Source organism: Dermacentor variabilis, chromosome 5, assembly GCF_050947875.1.
Source record: "Dermacentor variabilis isolate Ectoservices chromosome 5, ASM5094787v1, whole genome shotgun sequence".
Lineage (NCBI taxonomy): Eukaryota > Metazoa > Arthropoda > Arachnida > Ixodida > Ixodidae > Dermacentor > Dermacentor variabilis.
In genome coordinates, this window is record NC_134572.1 from 162,537,524 (window position 1) to 162,557,922 (window position 20,399).

Here is a 20,399-nt window from a genome sequence, read left to right on the forward strand (position 1 = left end):
ATGCTCGGTCACTTGGACAGCTTCAAGGCGCCGCCAACTGCCCATAGACTTAATGTGTAAAGACGATCAATATTGCGAACAGCTGCCAGCTGTACATTCAATTACTGGTCGATCACGTGAGCAATAAGCTAATGTACGTATCCCTATTGCTCAAGTAGTGCATTGTTAACATCAGCTTCCTGCGGCTCGAACACATTGATGGAACAAGCATACGATGGAGAGACGAAACGAACACGGGCTAGCTGCGATACCTTTGCTAACTGCAGAAAAAGATGTCACCCCGTATAGGCGAGGGACATGAAAAAGGGCATACCAAAGAGGAATTGAAAAGGCACCGCAATGTGTTGGTTCACCGCCGCTCGTATTGTACCATCTTGCAAGGCGAAATGGTGCATTAGAACCTTAGGCAATAACGCTGGAAGCAAATGCAATTTGAACGGAACGTGACCGCAGTCAGCTGGCTGAGTGAGGGAAAATTTGTCAAGTGCCCGCGTTGCAATTCGTCAAGTCACCACCAAGATCGCGGCGAGCGCTCACCGCCTATTTTTGTCATCAGCTTGCCAGGGAACTTCCAAAGAGCAGCCAGACCAAAATCTATCCTGACTGGTTCTGGCAGCTTGCAGGTAGCCAGAACCGTCCAGCCCGAGCGAAACGAACGTGTGGTGGGTGGAGCAACCCGAGATAAATGCAGGCCCTCTGGCTGGCTCTGGCAGCCTGTGGGTAGCCAGAAGTGGAAAATCGGAGGAGTCCGAGTGCGGCCAATGGTGTGGCCGTGACAAAAATTCGCTGCTGGCCGATGTGGTAGCAGGCCGCAAACCATCTTGGAAAGCTTGCCACTAATATGTTCTTACGGGTGGCTCATCAGGGATTGGCCATGAGATCACTTGTGCAGGTTAGCCATTAAAGCGGTGTCCGCGGTCAACTTTCCGATAACCACCGGGAGCATGTGTGCTAATTTCGTCTGTGTGTTTGCATGTGGGCAGAAAACTCTATAAACTGTGCGAATCCACATGCGTGAACTCTGAACTCGTGACCTGTTGGCCCAATCTTCGCATGTTATTCCATGCTCACTGCACGCGCTGCTTTTGTTGTTTCCTCTGTTCAAGTAGTGTAAATCGTTTTTATTGGTCCTATTGACTAGGTCGAACCTTGTACCAATTAAGATTGCACGCTGTGGGAATTGCACGCTGTGCACGCTGCGCGTTCAGGCACTGACCATGCCCGGGTCATTCATCGAAGGTACCGATATTCGAAAGATTGAATATTTGAAAAATCAAATATTATATATTCCATTCGCAAATCGACTTATTCGAACCCTTGCTATTCAATTAGTAATCGAATATTTGAGTATTCACACACCCCTAGTTAAAAATTTGGAGGACGCTTAAGCTTTGCCTTTAAGAGTGGAACACGATAGCATTCAAGGACCCCTGACTGCTTTTCATGCTTCCCGGCAACTGCAGCTTATGTAACTGTCATGTTTACCGGGAAACGCTTCTGGCAAATGCTATGCATGAAGGCAAGCTTTCTAGTTGAAACGCGCCTTCTTGCGTGGGTCGTTCTCCTGTTGTTTTTCCACACTTTTAATATTTCATTCTGAGAAGAGATGACATAAAAGACATGCGCTATCAGTGTTTTTTTTTCCATTTGTTTGTGGGCTGCCATTCTCAAAATTCAGAGGAATAACTTTGTAAAGAATGAAATTCAAGGCATGAACAACTTTGGCGGTAGAAGAGTGGTTAGTTATGCGTGGTTCGGAATTGGGAATTAAGTTCGGAAGTCTTTTTGCCAAAGCGATGTCTGATGCTGGATGCCGAATTTTCCGTAACATGGGGTCTTTAATGGTTTCGCACTAAAAGATGTTAAAATGTACTACTAACTAATAATCTTGCATCATGTGTAGTACTGCCGACATTAAATGTGCACTTCGATGTTAACCCATAAATTATTTACTTGTTTTTTATTGAAATGGGAGTCGCACAGAAAAATGTTAAGTCTGCAATAATATATTGAAACCCTGGGGGGGAAGGGGGGACAAAAAATGTGATGCTCAGAAAGTTATGGAAAAAAAAGAAAACTTAGAATGACAGAAAGATGAGCAAACAGATAGGGGGAAAAGGCAGTTTGTGGGAAAAGGCAGGTGTACAATACCTGCCTTATCACAGTGTTGGTGTCTGTGTTGACCTTTACATTCCTTTTGTGCACGTGGTTTGTACTCCTGCCATTTTGAACCTCGGAAAAAAGGAACACCTCAGAAGAAGGCAGTAAACATGACAGGAGAGGAATGAGGCTGGGTGTAATTTGCAGCCAAGTAGACAGTTGAAGACCAGTGTCCTTTCTATTCTCTGAGCAAGTCTTTTCTGCCTTCTAAGGTGTCCCCCCCCCCCACCCCCAACTGTTTCCCTACCGTGGGGAAAATTGGTATTTTTTGTAGGTTACACGAGATTTTTATGTGTGAAGGAATTGCTGCACTCAATACTTTAAGCAATACATAAACAAAAAAGCAAGATGAATGCACTTTTTGCGCATAAGTGTTTTATTAATGAGATGTATGCCATAAAGAAAAGCTGCGCTTGTATCTACTTCAAAAATAAATGTTACAAAAATTGAGATATACAGAATGTATTGCCGTCTAATAAGCACTATCTCCGAAAGAAATAAATTTTTCATTAGACAAGTCTCCCACTACAAAAATTTAACTGCAAGCACTACAGTTGGGGGTGCCATGCAGCGAAGCAGTTCCTCAGTGTAAAACATAGCAGAATGTTGCATGTCTTGCAGTAGACTTGTTTTCTGCTGGGTTTTCCTGTCGTAGCATTTGTTGCAGTTTCGATAAGTCTCCATCTTGGCAGGCTGTCAAGCACTCCCAACGATAACAAAGATGGGCCGAAGCAAGAGGCGGAACTAACAGGGCTGCGGCCGCCAATGTTCTGTGCTGGATTGCATCGTTGTCGCTCTCAGAGTCAAAGTCTGATGAAAACACAGCATCCTCAGACTCGCTGCTGTTTGATCCAGCGATAAAATCAGTCGCAGACGTAGTGCAATCTCGAGATCTGCGATTTTTCCTGCGATTTGCTTTCTACTTTGACGATCGCGGAACTTCAGAGCACGTTCAAAAATCACTGCGAAGCGGGAAATAAGCGAACTGCTTAAGAAACAAACATAGAGTTCTCCTCCTTCACGTCCGACGGCGCAGTGGGTTCGTGAGCAATGCGGAAGGTCTCGAAAGCGGCGTTTCAAACCATCGATAGCAGGCTAACGAAGCCCAATGGGCGCGGTAGGGAAAGAGTTAAGCACTGAAAATGTCTCGGTACAGGCAAGCATCTTGTGGTCGTCTGATGACATGGAAGACTTGTCAGTCGTAGCAAGTGTTTCTTTTAGGGCTGTGAGGGGTTTTGCTAGTAGGGAACGAAAATGGTGCAGGACATAGCTGCCCCAAAAGTGCGTTGCGCTGAAATACACGAGGCGCACGCCGTACTGCGATACCTGTCACCGGGTGTCTGCGAGACCAGATGAACCCTGATACACCAGCTTCCAAGTGGCACAGCATGTGTTCAGCATCACTGAAATGTTGGGGTGGAGGGTGCACGGGGAGGAAGGGAATCTCGGCGAGTCGAGTGGTGTGTGCTAACAGTTGGGCTCTACGTTCTCACTCGACAGCACCTGCAAGCTCCCACGTCACCTACCTAGCTCCACCAAATCCTCCTCCACCTCTGAATGCGGGTGTGGGTCCTGGCCTGAACCTGGGGCTGGGACAGCCGAGCTCGCCGTACCAGGCATTCACCCCCATGGCACCTGCCGCCCACTTCGAGATTCCGTCTCCCTCCTCGGCCGCTGTGTTCGCTCGGATGAACCCGTCGCACTCCAGGCTCTGGCAGGTGAGGACAGAGTGGTGTACGATCCCTGCCCTGTCAACCAATGAATCTCTGCGATCATTTATGTCATTCAGTCGGAGTGCACACATTTACATTGATGAACCCCCTTGAGCAATATAATAGGGGACACTCAAATGGCTTTCAAGAGGCTGTATTGGCTATGGATGCATGCCCCCCCCAAAAAGTGTTCACTGAGACTAAATGTTCAAGAGGCCACTTTGCATGATGACATGCCAGAGATGAATTGGAATTATGCTGCCAGCTCGGCTGGGGACGAACGGAGCTAACAACTTTCTTCTCCGTAGTACCTAGACGAAGAGAAATCTCAAGGACCAAAAGTCCCCGCATTTCTCTCTCGCAACCACTGCTCCTCGCGCATGCGCAGAAAGAGCGGAGAAATCCAATTATGATGTGCTCGTCGCGTTGCCTACTTTAGCCAAGGCGGGTTCGGGGTGCTATGTTGCGACATATCATGCGGGAACGTTTTCACAGCTACTATGTAACCGCGGGGTTCCTTATACATTGGATCCTATGGAAGCTTTGCCGGGACTGGATGAAAACGACGTAGCAGCCGGGAAAACGCAGCAGTGAGGAACGTAACAGCGGGGTTCTACTGTATTCGTAATTTTCAAAACAAACGAATATATGTTTTTCCACATAAAAGCCGCACCCCCAATCGCAACACCCTGGAAAAAAAAAAAAACTGCAGGTTATAACTGCGCACAATGGCCAAATTTTTGTAAAGAGTGTCTTCATTCGCAGATGCACGAATCGCTCACATCGTATCCTCAACCAGCGTCTCTGTTCCCTACCTCTTCGGTGGCGCTGATGATGGAGAACTTTGCCCAAAAGGTGGTCACACGGCAGCGTGGGCCGCGCTGCCGTGGAACCTAATGTCAAGGTGAAATTCTCGCTGCCATGGAGCCACGACTGAAGCATAAATTCACACAGAATCCGCACCTCCGATTTTACTGTTAAATTTAAAGAAGTCACAGTTTCGCCCGAAAGGCGAAGCATCGACTGCGATAGCAAATTAGTAGACAGCTATACGAAGTAAGCATAGTAGTTTTTTCGACTGTATAAGCTTGTAAACATTCGCTTACTAACTAAACTAACAAGTATGGTGTCACACGCATTCTAGAAAACATGAACACATCTCATTCGACCGCAGAAGCTCGCTGTCAAAAGGCTGGAGGGAGAAAGTGCGGCAACAGCAGCAAACGAATTGATCTTTGTGCTGCCTTTTGCTTTAACGCCAACTAAGTGGCAAGAACATAGCGTGTACAAAGCTATCGGCTGTAGGTGCACCTAGATGCCTAGACTCTGTCTCCATTGCAGATTGCTTTTAAGATATGGCCCGCGTGGCCATACCATACGCTGCAGCCGCTGGAGTAGAAAGCCACCCCCCCCCCCTCCCCATTGAAAGACTGCACACTGCCTCCCCACTTTCCATCCTTGTGCGTGTGAGATTTAGCTGCCATCGTTGGCTCTCCCTCGCACACTTTCACTTGCACATACAGCATATGACGCACGAGGACGATGTTATCACCCTTGGACCTTTTACGGAACATCACGGCGATGCCGATGATGATGGCAGAAAAGCGCCTGGAGTGTCCATATATACCGTATTTACCCGCGTATAACCCGCCCCTGCGTATAACCCGCACCCCTAACTTTGAACTCGGCGGAAAAAAAAAAAAAAAACTCGCGTATAACCCGCACGTTTACCTGAAAAAAAAAATGAGCGCTAGAAAGATGCAACTCACACTCAGTGATCATTTCGTTTTCAGAACATTTATTCAAACGACCGCCACCACGTCACTGGTTATCCGATTCTTAATCGTCGCCGCTCTCACTACTGCCATCCGAGGCTTCATCGCCACTCTCAAAGACGTAGTCGTCCTCGGAACCATCCAGACTATTACTGATCGCACATTTTTTAAAGCTTTTGCGCACCAAATCGGCCGGTATCGCTTTCCACGCATCCACGATCCACTGGCACAGCAATGGAATATCAGGCCTTCGCACGCGTCCCGTCGGTGTGAGGGCGTAAATGCCGTCGGCCATCAACTGGGCATACAGCCGCTTCACGTGTGCCTTGAACGGCTTGTTCAGGCACACGTCGAGTGGCTGTAGCATGGACGTCATGCCGCCAGGTATTATGACGAGGTCGGTGCTGGTCTCGGCAAGGCGAGCCTTCACCGCATCAGTGCAGTGGCCTCTGAAGGAATCTAGTACGAGCATCGACCGGCGTGCCAGCAAGGCACCTGGTCTTCGCTCCCAGATTACTCGAAGCCAGTCACCGACTCGGCCACTGTTCATCCACGAATTTTCTTCCGCACGCACAACGATTCCTGGGGGCAGTGGAATGCCAGGTGGCGTCTTGCGTTTGAAAATGACATACGGGCGCAGTTTCGTGCCGTCAGCCAAACCGCATAGCATGACTGTGCAGCGCAGCTTGGCATTTCCGCCGGTCAGCACGCTGACTGATTTGGAGCCCTTTTTTTCCATGGTCGTGTCCATCGGCATCTCAAAGTACACAGGTGTTTGATCAGCATTTCCCACCTGAGACAGCAAATAGCTGTGCTCCTTCCGAAGTGCGATCACATATCGTTGAAAGTTCAACAACTTTTCCTCGTAGGCTTCAGGAAGCCACTGGCACATGGTTGTTCGCCGCCGCATAGAAAATCCATGTCTTCGCATGAAGCGCTGAAGCCATCCACGGCTTGCACGAAACTCACGTGGAATGTTCAATTCCCGGGCCAACTTCAGGGCTTCCATTTGCGCCATCTCAGTCGAAACAGCGTGGCCACGACTTCTCTGCTCCTCAATGAACTTCGCAAGCTGCGTCTCGAGGTGGGGGTACGCGCCAGTCTTCGGACCCCGAAACGCTCGCCTGTTCCGGTTCGTTGCTTCGAGACTCTCTTTTTTCTTCCTCCAGTCGCGAATGCACGACTCGTCGACGTCATGCTGTCTTGCAGTAGCTCTGTTGCCGATTTCTTCGGCAGCGGCTATAATCTTTAGCTTCTCTTTCGCTGTGAAACACTGCCGTCGAGTCGCACTCATGATGCCAAAACAAAGCAGGCAAACAGTGCAAACTGGGGTAAGTACAATCGCCCAATTTTTTAACCTGAACGCGCGAGCATCGACCGGCCAGTCGATAAGCGCCGTATAACGGAGTACAGCGGCGAAGTGTGCGAGAATACGCGCGTACGCGCAATGCACAGTCCAATGCAGCTTCCCTCTGCCAGGCTGTTCCGGCAACCGGACCCCACCCCACCTGCTTTTTTGTCCTTTATCGACTGGCCGGTCGATGCTCGCGCGTTCAGGTTAAAAAATTGGGCGATTGTACACTAAACAGCGCCTAACGCGAGGCTCAACAATGCTGGCCTTTCGTTGGCCCTTCATCGGCTTGACAAGCGTCGATGACGATGGGGATGGCGGACTACACGGGGAGGCCGCCGCACATTGCGGTGAAGCCGACCCCCCCCCCCCCCTCCCAAGGAAAAAATTCGCAGATAACCCGCACCCCCACTTTTTAAACGCGTTTTTTCACATTTTGGTGCAGGTTATACGCGAATAAATAAGGTAGTTGCTATCGCAATAAAAGATTTCGGCACGTGCTAAGCGCACAGAAATGTGGTGAACTTGTGAGCAAGTGGTATCGCATGGCTTGTAGCCAAGACCAGGCAATGATGAATTCGTTTAGTCACCTACTGATTTCTGCATCTGCTTGATTATTCAAACTAATACTAATAACGACGTCGTTCTACCGCTTCTGAATTTCAGCCTGTGCCCTCAAGTGATTCCGGCCGGCATGTTCTGGGCCAGCGTTTCTAGTGGTTCTGAAATTGGCATTGAGAGTCTGGATGCCGAGAGTGGCTTATTAGCGCCAATTGCAGCTCACAGCTCTGGTTCCCTAACGGATGACTTGGCGAAGATTATAGCACCTGACCTCACCTCTGCACAGGCCACGGACATAAATCTCCTGCTTGAATCGTACAGCGACATCTTTGATTTCAGCGACAGGCCTTTAGGCCAAAAATTTGTTGTTCACTATCGTATAAACACTGGAGACACGAATCTTATTCGTTGGCATCCCTATCGTGTATCGCATGCTGAACGTCGAGTCATCCAATTAGAAGTCGACAAAATGCTCCGCAAAGGGGTCATCGAGCCATCAGCCAGCCCTTGGGCTTCGCCTGTTGTCCTTGTGAAAAAGAAAGATGGTACCTGGCGTTTTTGCGTCGATTATCGCCACTTAACGTCGAGTCATCCAATTAGAAGTCGACAAAGTGCTCCGCAAAGTGGTCATGGAGCCATCAGCCAGACCTTGGGCTTCGCCTGTCGTCCTTGTGAAAAAGAAAGATGGTACCTGGCATTTTTGCATCGTTTATCGCCACTTAAACAAGATCACGTGAAAAGACGTCTACCCACTACCACGCATCGATGATGCCTTGGACTGCTTGCACGGAGCTAAATACTTCTCGTCCATCGATCTTCGATCCGCTACTGACAGATTTCAGTTGATGAAATGGACCGCGAGAAGATGGCCTTCATCACGCCGGATGGCTTATATCAGTTCAGTCATGCCCTTTGTCCTATGCAATGCACCTGCGACATTTGAACGTATGATGGACTCCCTTCTGTGAGGCTACGAATGGACCATCTGTCTTTGTTACCTTGACGATGTTATTGTTTTTGTCCCACGTTCGGCAGCCACCTTACCCGACTCGCTGCAGTTCTTGCGGTCTTCTGAAAAGCTGGCCTTCAACTGAACTCCACGAAGTGTCGATTCGGGCGCCGTCAGATTACGGTGTTGGGACACCTCGTTGACGCATCTCGTGTCCAACTATATCTGGAAAAAGTTCGCGCCTTATGCAGTTTTTCTGTGCCATGTTCTGCTTCTGACGTGCTGCTTCATCGGCCTCTGTTCTTACTTTCGCTGTTTCGTCAAAAACTTCGCCGATGTTGCTCGGCCTTTGACAGATCTTCTAAAGAAAAACATGCCCTTCTCATGGGGCCCGGAGCAGGCTCACGCGTTCGCCACTCTCATCGGGCTTCTGTCCACCCCTCCCATACTTGCCCACTTTGATCCATCTGCACCGACCGAAGTCCACACTGATGCAAGCGGCCATGGCATCGGCGCTGTTCTCGCCCAACAACAGAATGGTACCGAGTGCATGATAGCTTACGCCAGCCGCCTGCTGTCACCTGCCGAGAGAAATTACTCCATCACCGAGTGGGAGTGCTTGGCTTTAGTTTGTGCTGTCGCCAAGTTTTGGCCATATTTGTATGGCCGCATGTTTTAGGTCGTCACAGACCATCACGCACTCTGCTGGCTGTCTTCCCTTCGGAACCTGACTGGATGGCTTGGTCGCTGGGATTTGCAGCTCCAGCAATTTTGACTTAGTGTCCATTACAAGACTGGACGCCTCCACAAGAATGCTGACTGCTTCTCGCGTCACCACGTGGATCCTCCCAATCCTGTTGCGCATGATCCGGTGACCTGCGAGATGGCTTTGACTGACATGACCGACATGCGCTCTGAACAACAACGCGACGCATCCTTACAGTCCATCATCGCCAGAATGCAATCTGGCAGCACCGACAGCACATGCCGCATGCTTGTGCTGCATGACGGAATCCTCTACCGCTGCACTATCAACCCTGACCCCCCTTAGTTGCTCCTTGTCCTTCCTCGTCAACTGCCATCCGTCGTTCTCGAACAACTTCACGATGCACCGACGGCGGGACAGTTTGAGGTTTTGCGTACATACGACCGCGTATGACGCCGATTCTTCTGGCTGGGTCTCTACCGCTCTGTGCGTTGTTATGTCGCAACTTGCGAATTGTGTCAGCGCCGGAAGAAACCTCCCCTGGCACCTGTCGGCCAACTCCATCCTATTGAAGTTCCCTGTGAACCGTTCTTTTGATAGGCCTTGACCTACTTGGCCCTTTTCCGACGACGGCTAGAGGGAATAAGTGGATCGCCGTGGCTACTGATTACGTGACACGCTACACGATAAAAAAGGCGTTGCCGACTAGTTGCGCAACAGACGTCGCCGATTTTCTCCTACATGACCATTCTCCACCATGGTGCACCTCGACAGTTACTTACAGACCGCGGCCGCTCGTTCTTGTCTCGAGCTGTCGACGACCCCCTCCACTCTTGTTCCACTGAGCACAAGCTGTCCATCGCCTACCACCCACAAACGAACGGTCTTACGGAACGTCTCAACCAAACAATCACAGAGATGCTGTCCATGTACGTCTTTAATGATCATGGCGACTGGCACGCCACGCTGGCTTACGTGACGTTCGCGTATAACTCGTCCCGACATGACACCGCAGGGTATTCGCCCTTCTATCTCTTGTATGGTCGCGACCCTACATTGCCGTTTGACACCATCCTCCCTTCTGTGCCACGTGTTGCAACTGAGTACTCTCATGAAGTCGTCTATCGCACTCACATGGCACGTCAAGTCGCCCGATCTCGTTTATTAGCCTCGCAGCATATACTAAAGGAGCGTTACGATAGCTGCCATCGCGATGTTAAGTTCACGCCAGGTGCTTGGGTGCTCCTGTGGTCACCATGTCATCAGATTGGCCTCTCCTTGAAGCTTCTCTCTCGCTACACAGGGCCTTATGAAGTCCTACGCCAAATTAACGACGTAAATTACATGATTTTGTTGCTACACTTTGATGCATCCTCAAGTCAGACGCCTATTGACGTCGTGCACGTTTCGCAGCTGAAGCCATACTTCACTCGCAATTCTTCGCTTACCATGCGCCGAGACATCGCTTTGCCACCCAAGGGTCCTGTTACGGAAGGATGAAAGAAGAGAGAGGATGAAGAAGATCGGAGACGCTGGCTGCTGCGTGTTGTTGGTGGTCAGCCATCTTAACTACTCTGACTCAGCCTGTATATATATATATATATATATATATATATATATATATATATATATATATATATATATATATATATATATAGATATATATATATATAATATAAAGTCTTTTTATACTCGCAACATCCCCGTAACATATTATCCAAACATATTGCTCGCAGTGGCCGTATGGCTTCCCCAGAGTCGTATGGCCACTGCAGATAGATTTGTATTACTTTAGTGGCCTACAACCTGTAAAACAGCGTTGGCGTTGGGCCCAACTTCCACGGCAGGCTTGTTGGCGGATGGCAAACCGTCGCGGGAAGTCTGCTGCTTATGGGGTGATTGAACCCTACATCATTCGTGCAGGCTACACTGAGAACTGCAAAAGCGGCGAGCATGCATACCATGTTTATTTCTGCGGTTGCAGAAGCTTTGTGCAACATGGCATAAACAGCCGGCATGGCACAGTCAGTGTCACAGTGTCTCAATGTCAGAGTTTCGCAGCAACGCATCATAGGCAAATGTGAAACGCTCCTGCAGCCTCAACACCCCAAAATCTTAAGTAAACTGAAGTACAACAGTGAGCAAGAAAGAGCCTGTAAACAAATTTTCTGTGCTACTGTAATTGTAAGAAATGTTGAACTTGCATTTTTACATGAAAATACCTAAATAATGCATATTGTAAACAAACTGACTTCAGAGGTGAACCTGTTTCATTTTTTTTATGAATGTGTGAATATTCAACAATTTTGAATTCTGTTGAATTTTCTTTTTTGAGTATTCGTATTCGAGTAGAAAACCGGTTATTAGAAAATTTTCGTACGTTAGGTTTGATGCGAATATTCGAAACAAATTTGATAGATTGATGGCTGTACAGGAGCAAACATGGCTCTTAGTCTTTGGTTGTATCTTATGAATATATGTCTTATTTTGTGCTGAATTTTGTGATGACTTCGTGCAGCTAAATTTTGCCCGTAAAGTGTGTTTAGCCATTAGACAGCTAAGCTGTGCAAGAAAGCCAACCCCTCAGTAGCAAGGGGCATGGGTTTGCAAACAGCAAGGGTACACTTAAAGAGCTCAATGAAAAGGAATGGAGGCAACTGCAAAAAAAAAAAAAAAAGAAAAAAAAACTGCAACAAGAATGTTTCTTAAAGAGCTGATCTTCGGCAGCGATGCCCCAATTCTAAGCTTATTGCTTTACAGTAAATGCAATGAGTGATGGTTAGCACACAGTCAAATGCGTCCAAGTTTACAGGCGTTTTATGTAGGGGTGTACGACTATCAAAATTTTCGAATGCAAATCGAACAAGAATACTTATTTATTTATTTATTACAAATGCCTACAGCGCCCGAGTTGGGCATTATCGTAGGGGTGTTAATTACAAACATAAAGGTTTACTTCACGAACAACGGCATCATATCAGCTATGGTATTAAAAATAGAAACATCGCTTCGAATATAGAATTGAATAATATGCACATGCATTTACGAGCAATTTGGGTTAATTTCTTGTGTTGGAACAGTGCAATTGCATTGTCAGTGTCAAAAAGCTAGTCTAGTAAGCTGTTGTACTAAACGTGTACTTGGCTCATGTTAACTTGTAATTCCCAGTAGCTGACCTCGTCAGCCTATGCCTTATTATGTTGCATCAAACGTGCCAGTCGTCACCCATCGCACTTGCTGTAAAGCAACAAGCCCAGGATAGGGGGTGGCAATGAAAAAGAAAGGAAAGGGCACCCTCACTGATCCTCGCTACTACAGTGTTTTAGTTTGGCGTTTTTACGCTCCGCTCAGCAGCTGAGCGGAGAGGAAGTGCGGGTGCGCCCTCTGCTTAGTCACAAGGGGGCTAGCGGAGCGAGAAACACGGTCCGCTTACAAGCTGTCTGAGCAGAGCGCGGAGTGTCGCTGCCGTCTTTCGCTAGCGAGGGCGGTCGATGCGCACACCCTCTCTCGCGCCTGCATTGAGGCACCTCGCTTGCGTTGCTCTTACCAAGATGGCTGCCTCCAGGGACATGTTCTCGACCATGTCATGCAGTCGAAGCACGCGTTTATATTTGTCTGCGCAGCACAAGTCGCAGAAGCGATTTGTGTTTTCTACAAGAAGTTGCACGTGCTGACCCATTTGAAAACCCCGCAGTGTGGGAGGATGTGTTGCGCACTGTGCAGCACTTGGCATCAAATAGGATTGGATTGGATGCGGAATGCAACCTCGCTGGCTATCATGTGGCATTCCCCAAGACGGAGCTTTGTTTTCCACTGGATAAAATGGACTGGTAACGCATTACAAGCACACGTCTAGATACTTCATTGATAAAGGCTATATATATATATATTTATTTTACCTTATAAAAGCGATCAATGGCTCTTTTTTTTTGGCATTACCCTGAATTTGGCAAGATGGCGCTGCAACTACGAAGTGTCTGCTCCGCTCCGCTGTGGCTTAGTGGGGCAGCTCGGAGCGGACTGTAAAAATGCTCGACTAAAACACTCTACTGAGAAGCTGGCTTTCTCACCAGGTTTAGGTGTTCAGTGGCTAAGTGTGCTTTACAGGCAAAATTTCGCTAGGAGCACGAAATCATCGCAAAATTAAGCAGGAAATCGACACAATATTCTTAGATTAAATAGAAAAAAGTGCTAAGAACCGTGTTTGCTCCCACACAGTAAGCATTACATTCGATTAGATTTGAATATTCGGACATTTTCGAATATCTATTTTTTTAATTGAATACGAATATTAAAAATATAATATTCGATATATGCAAAATTGTTTAATATTCGCACACCCCTAATTTTATGCTATATAACAAGGCACAGGTTGACGAGAATGGACACCAGTGGGATGACTCAATTTCTCAAGTTAATGTGAGTCAAATACCCACTAGCCTAATTTCTTTTACCATTAACTATGTAGTTGCAATGTTCAAGCTTGTTAAAATAACTGAACTTGCTAATAAATGCATGTGCATATCATTATTTGATTCAATATTTAAAGCTAAGTATTTGTATTCAATTTGTATGAGAAAATTTTGGTATTCCCTTGCTCGTGCTTTTTTTTGCAATTAAGCAAAATATGTTTACTTTGTCAACACCTGCCATTTGTGTTAAGTTTTTATGCATATCCCACAACTATTCAAACTGTTCACTTTGAAATTATTTGACCCTAATTACTATTAACTTAGACTTCGCTTCAAACCCAAAAATTTATATGTGCAAAGCAGTAGTGGTCCAACTGCACCATTTGCACCATTTTGCTACAATTTGACTTGCCTGCTCTTGGCTACGCCCACTTAAGTGTCATATTGTGCTAACTGCGCAAAAGTGCGGTATTTTCACCTGTTTATGGCCATGCAATGTTTTCAGTGGGGTTGTGCAAGGACTACTCAACTACACGAATCGATTTGTGAACATTCAAATAGTTCAGTCCGCGACTCGATTATCTACTACTTTGTTTTTCATATATTTGGGGAAATACTCGGCTGAGGCCGATGCATTGCGTGCAGCCTTACCAGGGCGCTCATTTGTTTTCGAGACAAAAGAAAATTTCATTCTAGAGTTCTTACGTGGCAAAACCACAATCTGATTATGAGGCATGCCTGTCTTGGTACAAGGGTCGCCAGGGTCATCAACAGCCACTGGAATGCACACATATTGTATCGCATACTGTGTGTTCATTTACGCAGATTCACGCATTTGCACATGCAGTTCGGAACTTTCTGCCAATCTGAGAACTTCTGTGCACGATTGCAGTACAGTGAAAGCTCGTTAAACAGTAGTTGGCCAGAGCTCGGAAAAAGTATGTACTAAACGGTAGTACTGTTTAACCAAAATAGCATGAGATCACCCACGTACCTGTCTAAAACGGAAGAGAGTGTGATGAAAGGGGGAAAAACACTCAGTATTTATTCACTTCACGCGACAAGAGTGTTATTTTCGTTTGATGCCGTGGCAGCCTAGTACAGCGACAGTGGCCTCAAACTTACTGAAGCTGCGTGCCAGCTTTTCAGCCAGCCCCCTCTTCTCGGCAAACACTCACATGGCAGATTCCTCGTTGGCGTTACGTATTCTCCGTGCACGCGCGCAGTAGTGCTGCAGAAGTCCCAGGACGCCATTTTCATTGCCGGGTGCCGGAGTTTGGAATACTTTTCGTTTGGAATAGAGTTGCATTATCGCGCCCCTGTTCTCGTCGCGACGAATGCATTCACGAGGCTGATGTAACGCGCAGCTTCTGCCACTGTAAGGCCTGAACTGCCCGTGCTGTCGCTTTCAGTGTCGTCCTCATCACTGTCGCTGGTTGACACTTGGCAACAACAGAGGCAACGATGGCAAAAAGTCGAACCTTGTAGCCGACATCTATTCGCGGTCGCAGCAGCGCTGCCGAGCAACTTCTTTGCATTTCAAATGCCACACGCCATAGTCAACAGGAGATCCCTGTCATGTGCTAGCGCCGGCTTCTTCGTGTCACGTTCGATAGCACGGACGATGGACTGAACACCCGGCGTCTTTTTTATCCCAGCTTCGGCAAGACACGAGTCCTCGCACGATGCCACAGCGCTCTCTGGCACGGTAATCAAAATGATGTCGATGTTAATGTGGCTTCACGCGCAAACGCGCAGGGCGTTTGGAGGCCGTTGTTCCAATATCTGAGGCTTGTTGTTCTGCTTGGCCCGCCCGATGGAGACGACGCACAGCCGTGTTTGCGCGACGAAAAGTGGAAACGCTATGTTTTAACAGATGTGTACGCAATAATCTGGTACGGTTTATGCGGATACAAAACACATTATGTTCAATGGCCGCTGAGTTGGGGATTTGACTTTACTACTTATAAAACGAAACTACTGTTTAAGCGGGTACGTTTTAACGAGGTTTTGCTGTAGTTGCGGGCTTTGACGGTTGTCAAAAACACGTATGCATGATCTCGGAACCGATCTTCAGTTAGGCACTCATATGTATGTATTAGCTGCAAGCTTTCCACAACGGCTTCTGGAAAGCTTGCCGGTCACATTACCCAACAGCCAATTTTCGCCATGGCACACTGCATTGGCCGTTAGGTTGAAGAGCTTTAAAAGGTCGGTCGCGCATTGGTGGCAAGAGTTAGTTTTACACCGGATTGACTCGTATATGTTCGCTGAGGTCACACGACAGACGGGAAGCCGGCAAACCACCTCACAACGAAAGCGTGTATACGAGATGATACGAACGTTCTTCAACACACCGTACGACACACCGTGTGGAGGCATGTCATCTTAGTGCCGTTCATAGATGCGTAGTCTCTTGTCGAGCTTCTAGATTTATCTTGTCTAGTATGGAAAAGCATATCAAAGCACATCGGTCATTTGAAATGCACATAAGTATTTCCCATCAATTTTTGTCTTGTGCCTGACAAATTGTTCTAGCTCATTTGTAATTTTATGTCCATCTTGCGTTCAGGCGCATATCTTTGTTCTCCTTAGCCTACAAAATTTTATGTAAGTTCTGCAAAATTAAGTTTCTTGCCTACTCAAATAAAGATGTTTGCAACGTACCGTGCTTGGTATATCGTTCGTGGGAAGGCAAGATTAATTGGTCGTTATTGACTTTGTGTCTTGCAGCACTTGCTGATTGCACAGTAAAAACAAGGTTCGCCAATTGGTGGCTACAGGTTACTAGTCCAAGTGTTCCAAAAAGACCAATTTTACTGCTCCGAAACTGCTCGAAAATGCTAGGGTGGCTGCTCCTAAACTGCTCCAGAACAACATTTATCCTGCTCCAAAAATTCCTCAAATCCTATACTGGCTGGCCCACCACTGCAGAGGCTCACCAGCGTGATGAGCACTGCAGGGGTGGGACTCCTGCGCCAATTGCGCCGTTTGGTACAAACTCAAATTCCTGCGCCAAACACAGGAAATTGACCAAAAATTGTGCCAAGGTGTGCCAGAATGGCTTCGAAAAGCATGTTCCCACAGTGGCTGTGCTGCATACAGTGAATGGATTTGTTCTCTGAAAAAGAGTGTAGCCGTCCACATTCCGCACACCGCAAAACGGCGCCTCCCGCACAGTTTTCCATAATTATTGCACTTATAACACTGGACTTTTCGGAGCTTCTGGCAAGCAGACGGCGTGCACCTGGCCACTCCCGGCTGCCGTCGCTGCTGTTGGAACGGCCAGGGTGACTGTATTCAGAGTATGCTAGAATACGGTTGAGAGGGCCAAGCGGCACGGTGCTCCCCAGCTGAGGCGCAAAATGATGAAAAGTAGGCATAGGGCACTGCAAGTGAACTACCGTATTTACTTGCGTAATGATCACACTCGCGTAATGATTGCACCCCTGAATTTTGCCGTAAAAATTTCGTCATCAAAATTCGTTTGTTTTCTTTCCCATGTATGGGTCGCACCCTGAACTTGCCGCAGCGATATGCCGTGTACCAGATCTAGCTAATGATGATCGCGCTTACCATCTGTCGAATGCTGTCGAATGCTACGCGAACGACTCTTCAAGACATACCAAGTGGTCTGTAAGCACCAAACATTTTTAAGCAGATGCCCCATTTTATTCCTTTCATCACTTTCCGCACTTCCATGAAAAAAAAAGAAAAAAAGAGGCTACAACCAAACATGCCTTGGCTTTCTTATTTGTAGGCTTTATAATGGTTGTCAACAACAATAACAACAAAAAAGGCGCCTTTCAATTCCTCTTGTCTGCACTTGTGGGCACGCAACAAATCGCGAACAGCAGCGATAGTAGCCATGTTTACACTCATACGTTAGAAGTGTACCCTATTTATATGCCGACGCTTGTAACACAGCTAAGATATTTGCCCACCCCTAGCGGAAACGTGCTGTATTAGTATAGTAGTGAAGACAAATGCCTCAGTTTCCGCAGCGTACCCGCCGTGCGTTTCTATGTCACTAGCAGCTAAGCATGCCCATCTCTGTTTCTGTGCCCTCAAAGTGGACATGGCTACGTCATTGCCACAGACTTGCCAATATTAACGACATTATTCATTACCGATGCGGAAGAAACTGTTTAAATGCACATAATGTATTCGTGAAAAGAAAAAAAAAATCAACTTTGGCGTGCTCCACCGGCTGCAATTTGTGTGTTAGTGTCCCGCCCTGTTACAGCAGCAATCGCCCGTTTGTTGACCTGTTGTCACCATGCAGCAAATGCGGGATGCAAAAAAAAAAATTTTCTTTTCGCAGGAAATTTAACTCGTGTAATGATAGCACTCCCGAATTTGCGGCGATCTTTTTGACAAAAAAGTGTGATCATTATGCGAGTAGATACGGTAGATGATAGAGGGTTTTAGATCAAGGGACACAAGCGACTTGCCTCCTTTAATGTAAAGCTTTTTATTGGGGAGGCGCGTGCTGCAGTGGATTCAGCGGGTGGGTGTCTCTTCCCAAGGCCGGTATAATGTAAAACTATTCCATTCTGTTTTTATGCCCGTATAGGTGAGGCCTGAGCCTTCTTGAGCTATCGCGAAGGGCTAACGATAGATTTGGAATAAAAACAGATTGTAGTATAGTTTCACATTATACAAAAAAGTTAAAGGGACACTAAAGGTTACTATTAAGTCAACGTGGACTGTTGGAATACCATCCCAGAAACCTCGAAACGCTTGTTTCGTGCCAAGGAGAGACTTATCTTAAGAGAAAATGCGTTCTGAAGCGTCCGCGTACCTCTAGCGCAGTTCAAATCGCCCGCCCTCCGATCGAGGAGAACTGACATCATGGTCTCATAGTGACGTTGCGCCATCGGTGAGTAGAACGGCGTCCGCAGACGGCGCTACGGCTTTTCTGCGCAAAACGCGAACGCGCGGCCAGAAACAGAGCCAAGACAGAGCCGACAGCAGAGCGAAAGCGGGAGTATGGTGGCTAGCGGAAGGAGAAACGAATTACGTCCCACGTTACGTCCCACGGCACACGGAGAGTCCGTTTTCGTTAAACTATAGGCTGCAGCGAGCTCGCAGCGTGGTCGGCGTGGTCTATGAGAAGCGACGAGCCTTTTCGCAACAGGGCATAAAAATGTGCGAATCGACGCAAAACTCGGCCTAGAAACGTGCTTCGCCACAGCCAGGGCTCAATACGACCCAAGCTGGCACGACCCAGATGTCGTTTCCCGCACCGCCACCAGGCGCCGCTACTATACCTCACACTCCAGCGCAAGACGCCCATAAGCTGGTACTTCATTCTATGACGCTAACTTCGACGCTCGTCGCAATGGACCCTGACACCGACAGATTGGCTCGCGATGGTGGGCTCAACTTCAGCGATTTGAGCACCGACGAGCGCGACCTGCTTCTGAGGGCTCGCACTGCCGGCGTCGTTGCGTACTACGACGGCGGCCTCGACACCGGCTCTCCGGAGCGGGAAAGCAACGAGGGCTTCCCACGACATCACATGGACGTGGCATTCTCGCTGCTTGTTCCAAATGAAAGTTTCGCGAGCAGAACCCTCACAGCACGACACGATAACGAAACTACTGAAACTCCAAAGCGTGCGCGGCGCAGAGTCGAGCGAAAACGAAACCTTTCGAACACCCATATTACTGAAGGGTAACGTCAAAATGTTATTTTTTCCTAGAATCGAATAGACGTAGACAAGTAGCATTTTTTCCGGCTTATAATCGAATGAAATGATATTTTTAATACGAGTAGTTGAGTATTAGTAACACAAATTATGAGGAGACCTTTCGTCATCGGGCTAGTACCGGAATGTCGCTGGGGGGTCTCAAATCGTGTCATGCATTTACCTCAATTTCTCGGTTACTAAAGCTCTGTTCGCGATTATATTGACGCCTTAGACGTTCTAGAACATTGCTCTACCACTTTAACTTGAGTTTCTGGTAACCTTTAGTGTCCCTTTAAGCATTAGGTGCTTTGGAATTGGCCTGGTCTATTATGTAGAAATGGCATTCAATACACCTCAGGAGTTCATAATTATGGCTTCTCCATACAATCTGTTTGTGAAGTGCATTTCCAGGTACTTTTCACCCACACTGTCGGGACATTAAAGAAAAGTGTACTTATAAAGAAATATCTTGGGATACTTTTCAAAATTTCGGACTCGCTATTGCAGAATGCATACTTTTTGTGATTGCTACAACTAATTAGATATCTACAGGCATTATTACCAAAATTTGCATGTACTAGACGGTTTCAGTATCAGGGTTTCAGTAATTAGCTTAAAAATTCAGCTTAAGACGTTGCTTAAGACAGTTGCAGTAGAGTGCTCATGTTGGTTTATTCTGTTTCATCATGGTTTCGAAGTGTACTGCCATATTTCATATTCCATATTTCATATTTCATATTCATAGAGGCAAAGCAGAAGAGTGGGCCTAAAAATTAATCTGCAGAAAACTAAAGTAATGTTTAACAGTCTCGAAAGATAACAGTAATTTACAATAGATAGCGAGGCACTGGAAGTGGTAAGGGAATACATCTACTTAGGGCAGGTAGTGACCGCGGATCCAGATCGTGAGACGGAAATAATCAGAAGAATAAGAATGGGCTGGGGTGCGTTTGGCAGGCATTCTGAGATCATGAACAGCAGGTTGCCATTATCCCTCAAGAGAAGAGTGTATAATAGCTGTGTCTTACCAGTACTCACCTACGGGGCAGAAACCTGGAGGCTTACGAAAAGGGTTCTA

At 47.2% G+C, this 20,399-nt stretch overlaps 1 protein-coding gene across 3 annotated transcripts in view; it reads left to right on the forward strand.

Annotated features, from left to right (window-relative positions):
• The window catches only part of LOC142583297 (uncharacterized), a 122,723-nt gene that overhangs the window by 33,661 nt on the left and 68,663 nt on the right, over window positions 1-20,399 (forward strand). For all 3 annotated transcript variants that reach the window (XM_075693709.1, XM_075693711.1, XM_075693710.1), the window contains exon 10: window positions 3,661-3,878. In XM_075693709.1, the coding sequence (XP_075549824.1) occupies window positions 3,661-3,878 (218 nt within the window). The remainder of the gene's footprint in view (window positions 1-3,660; window positions 3,879-20,399) is intronic.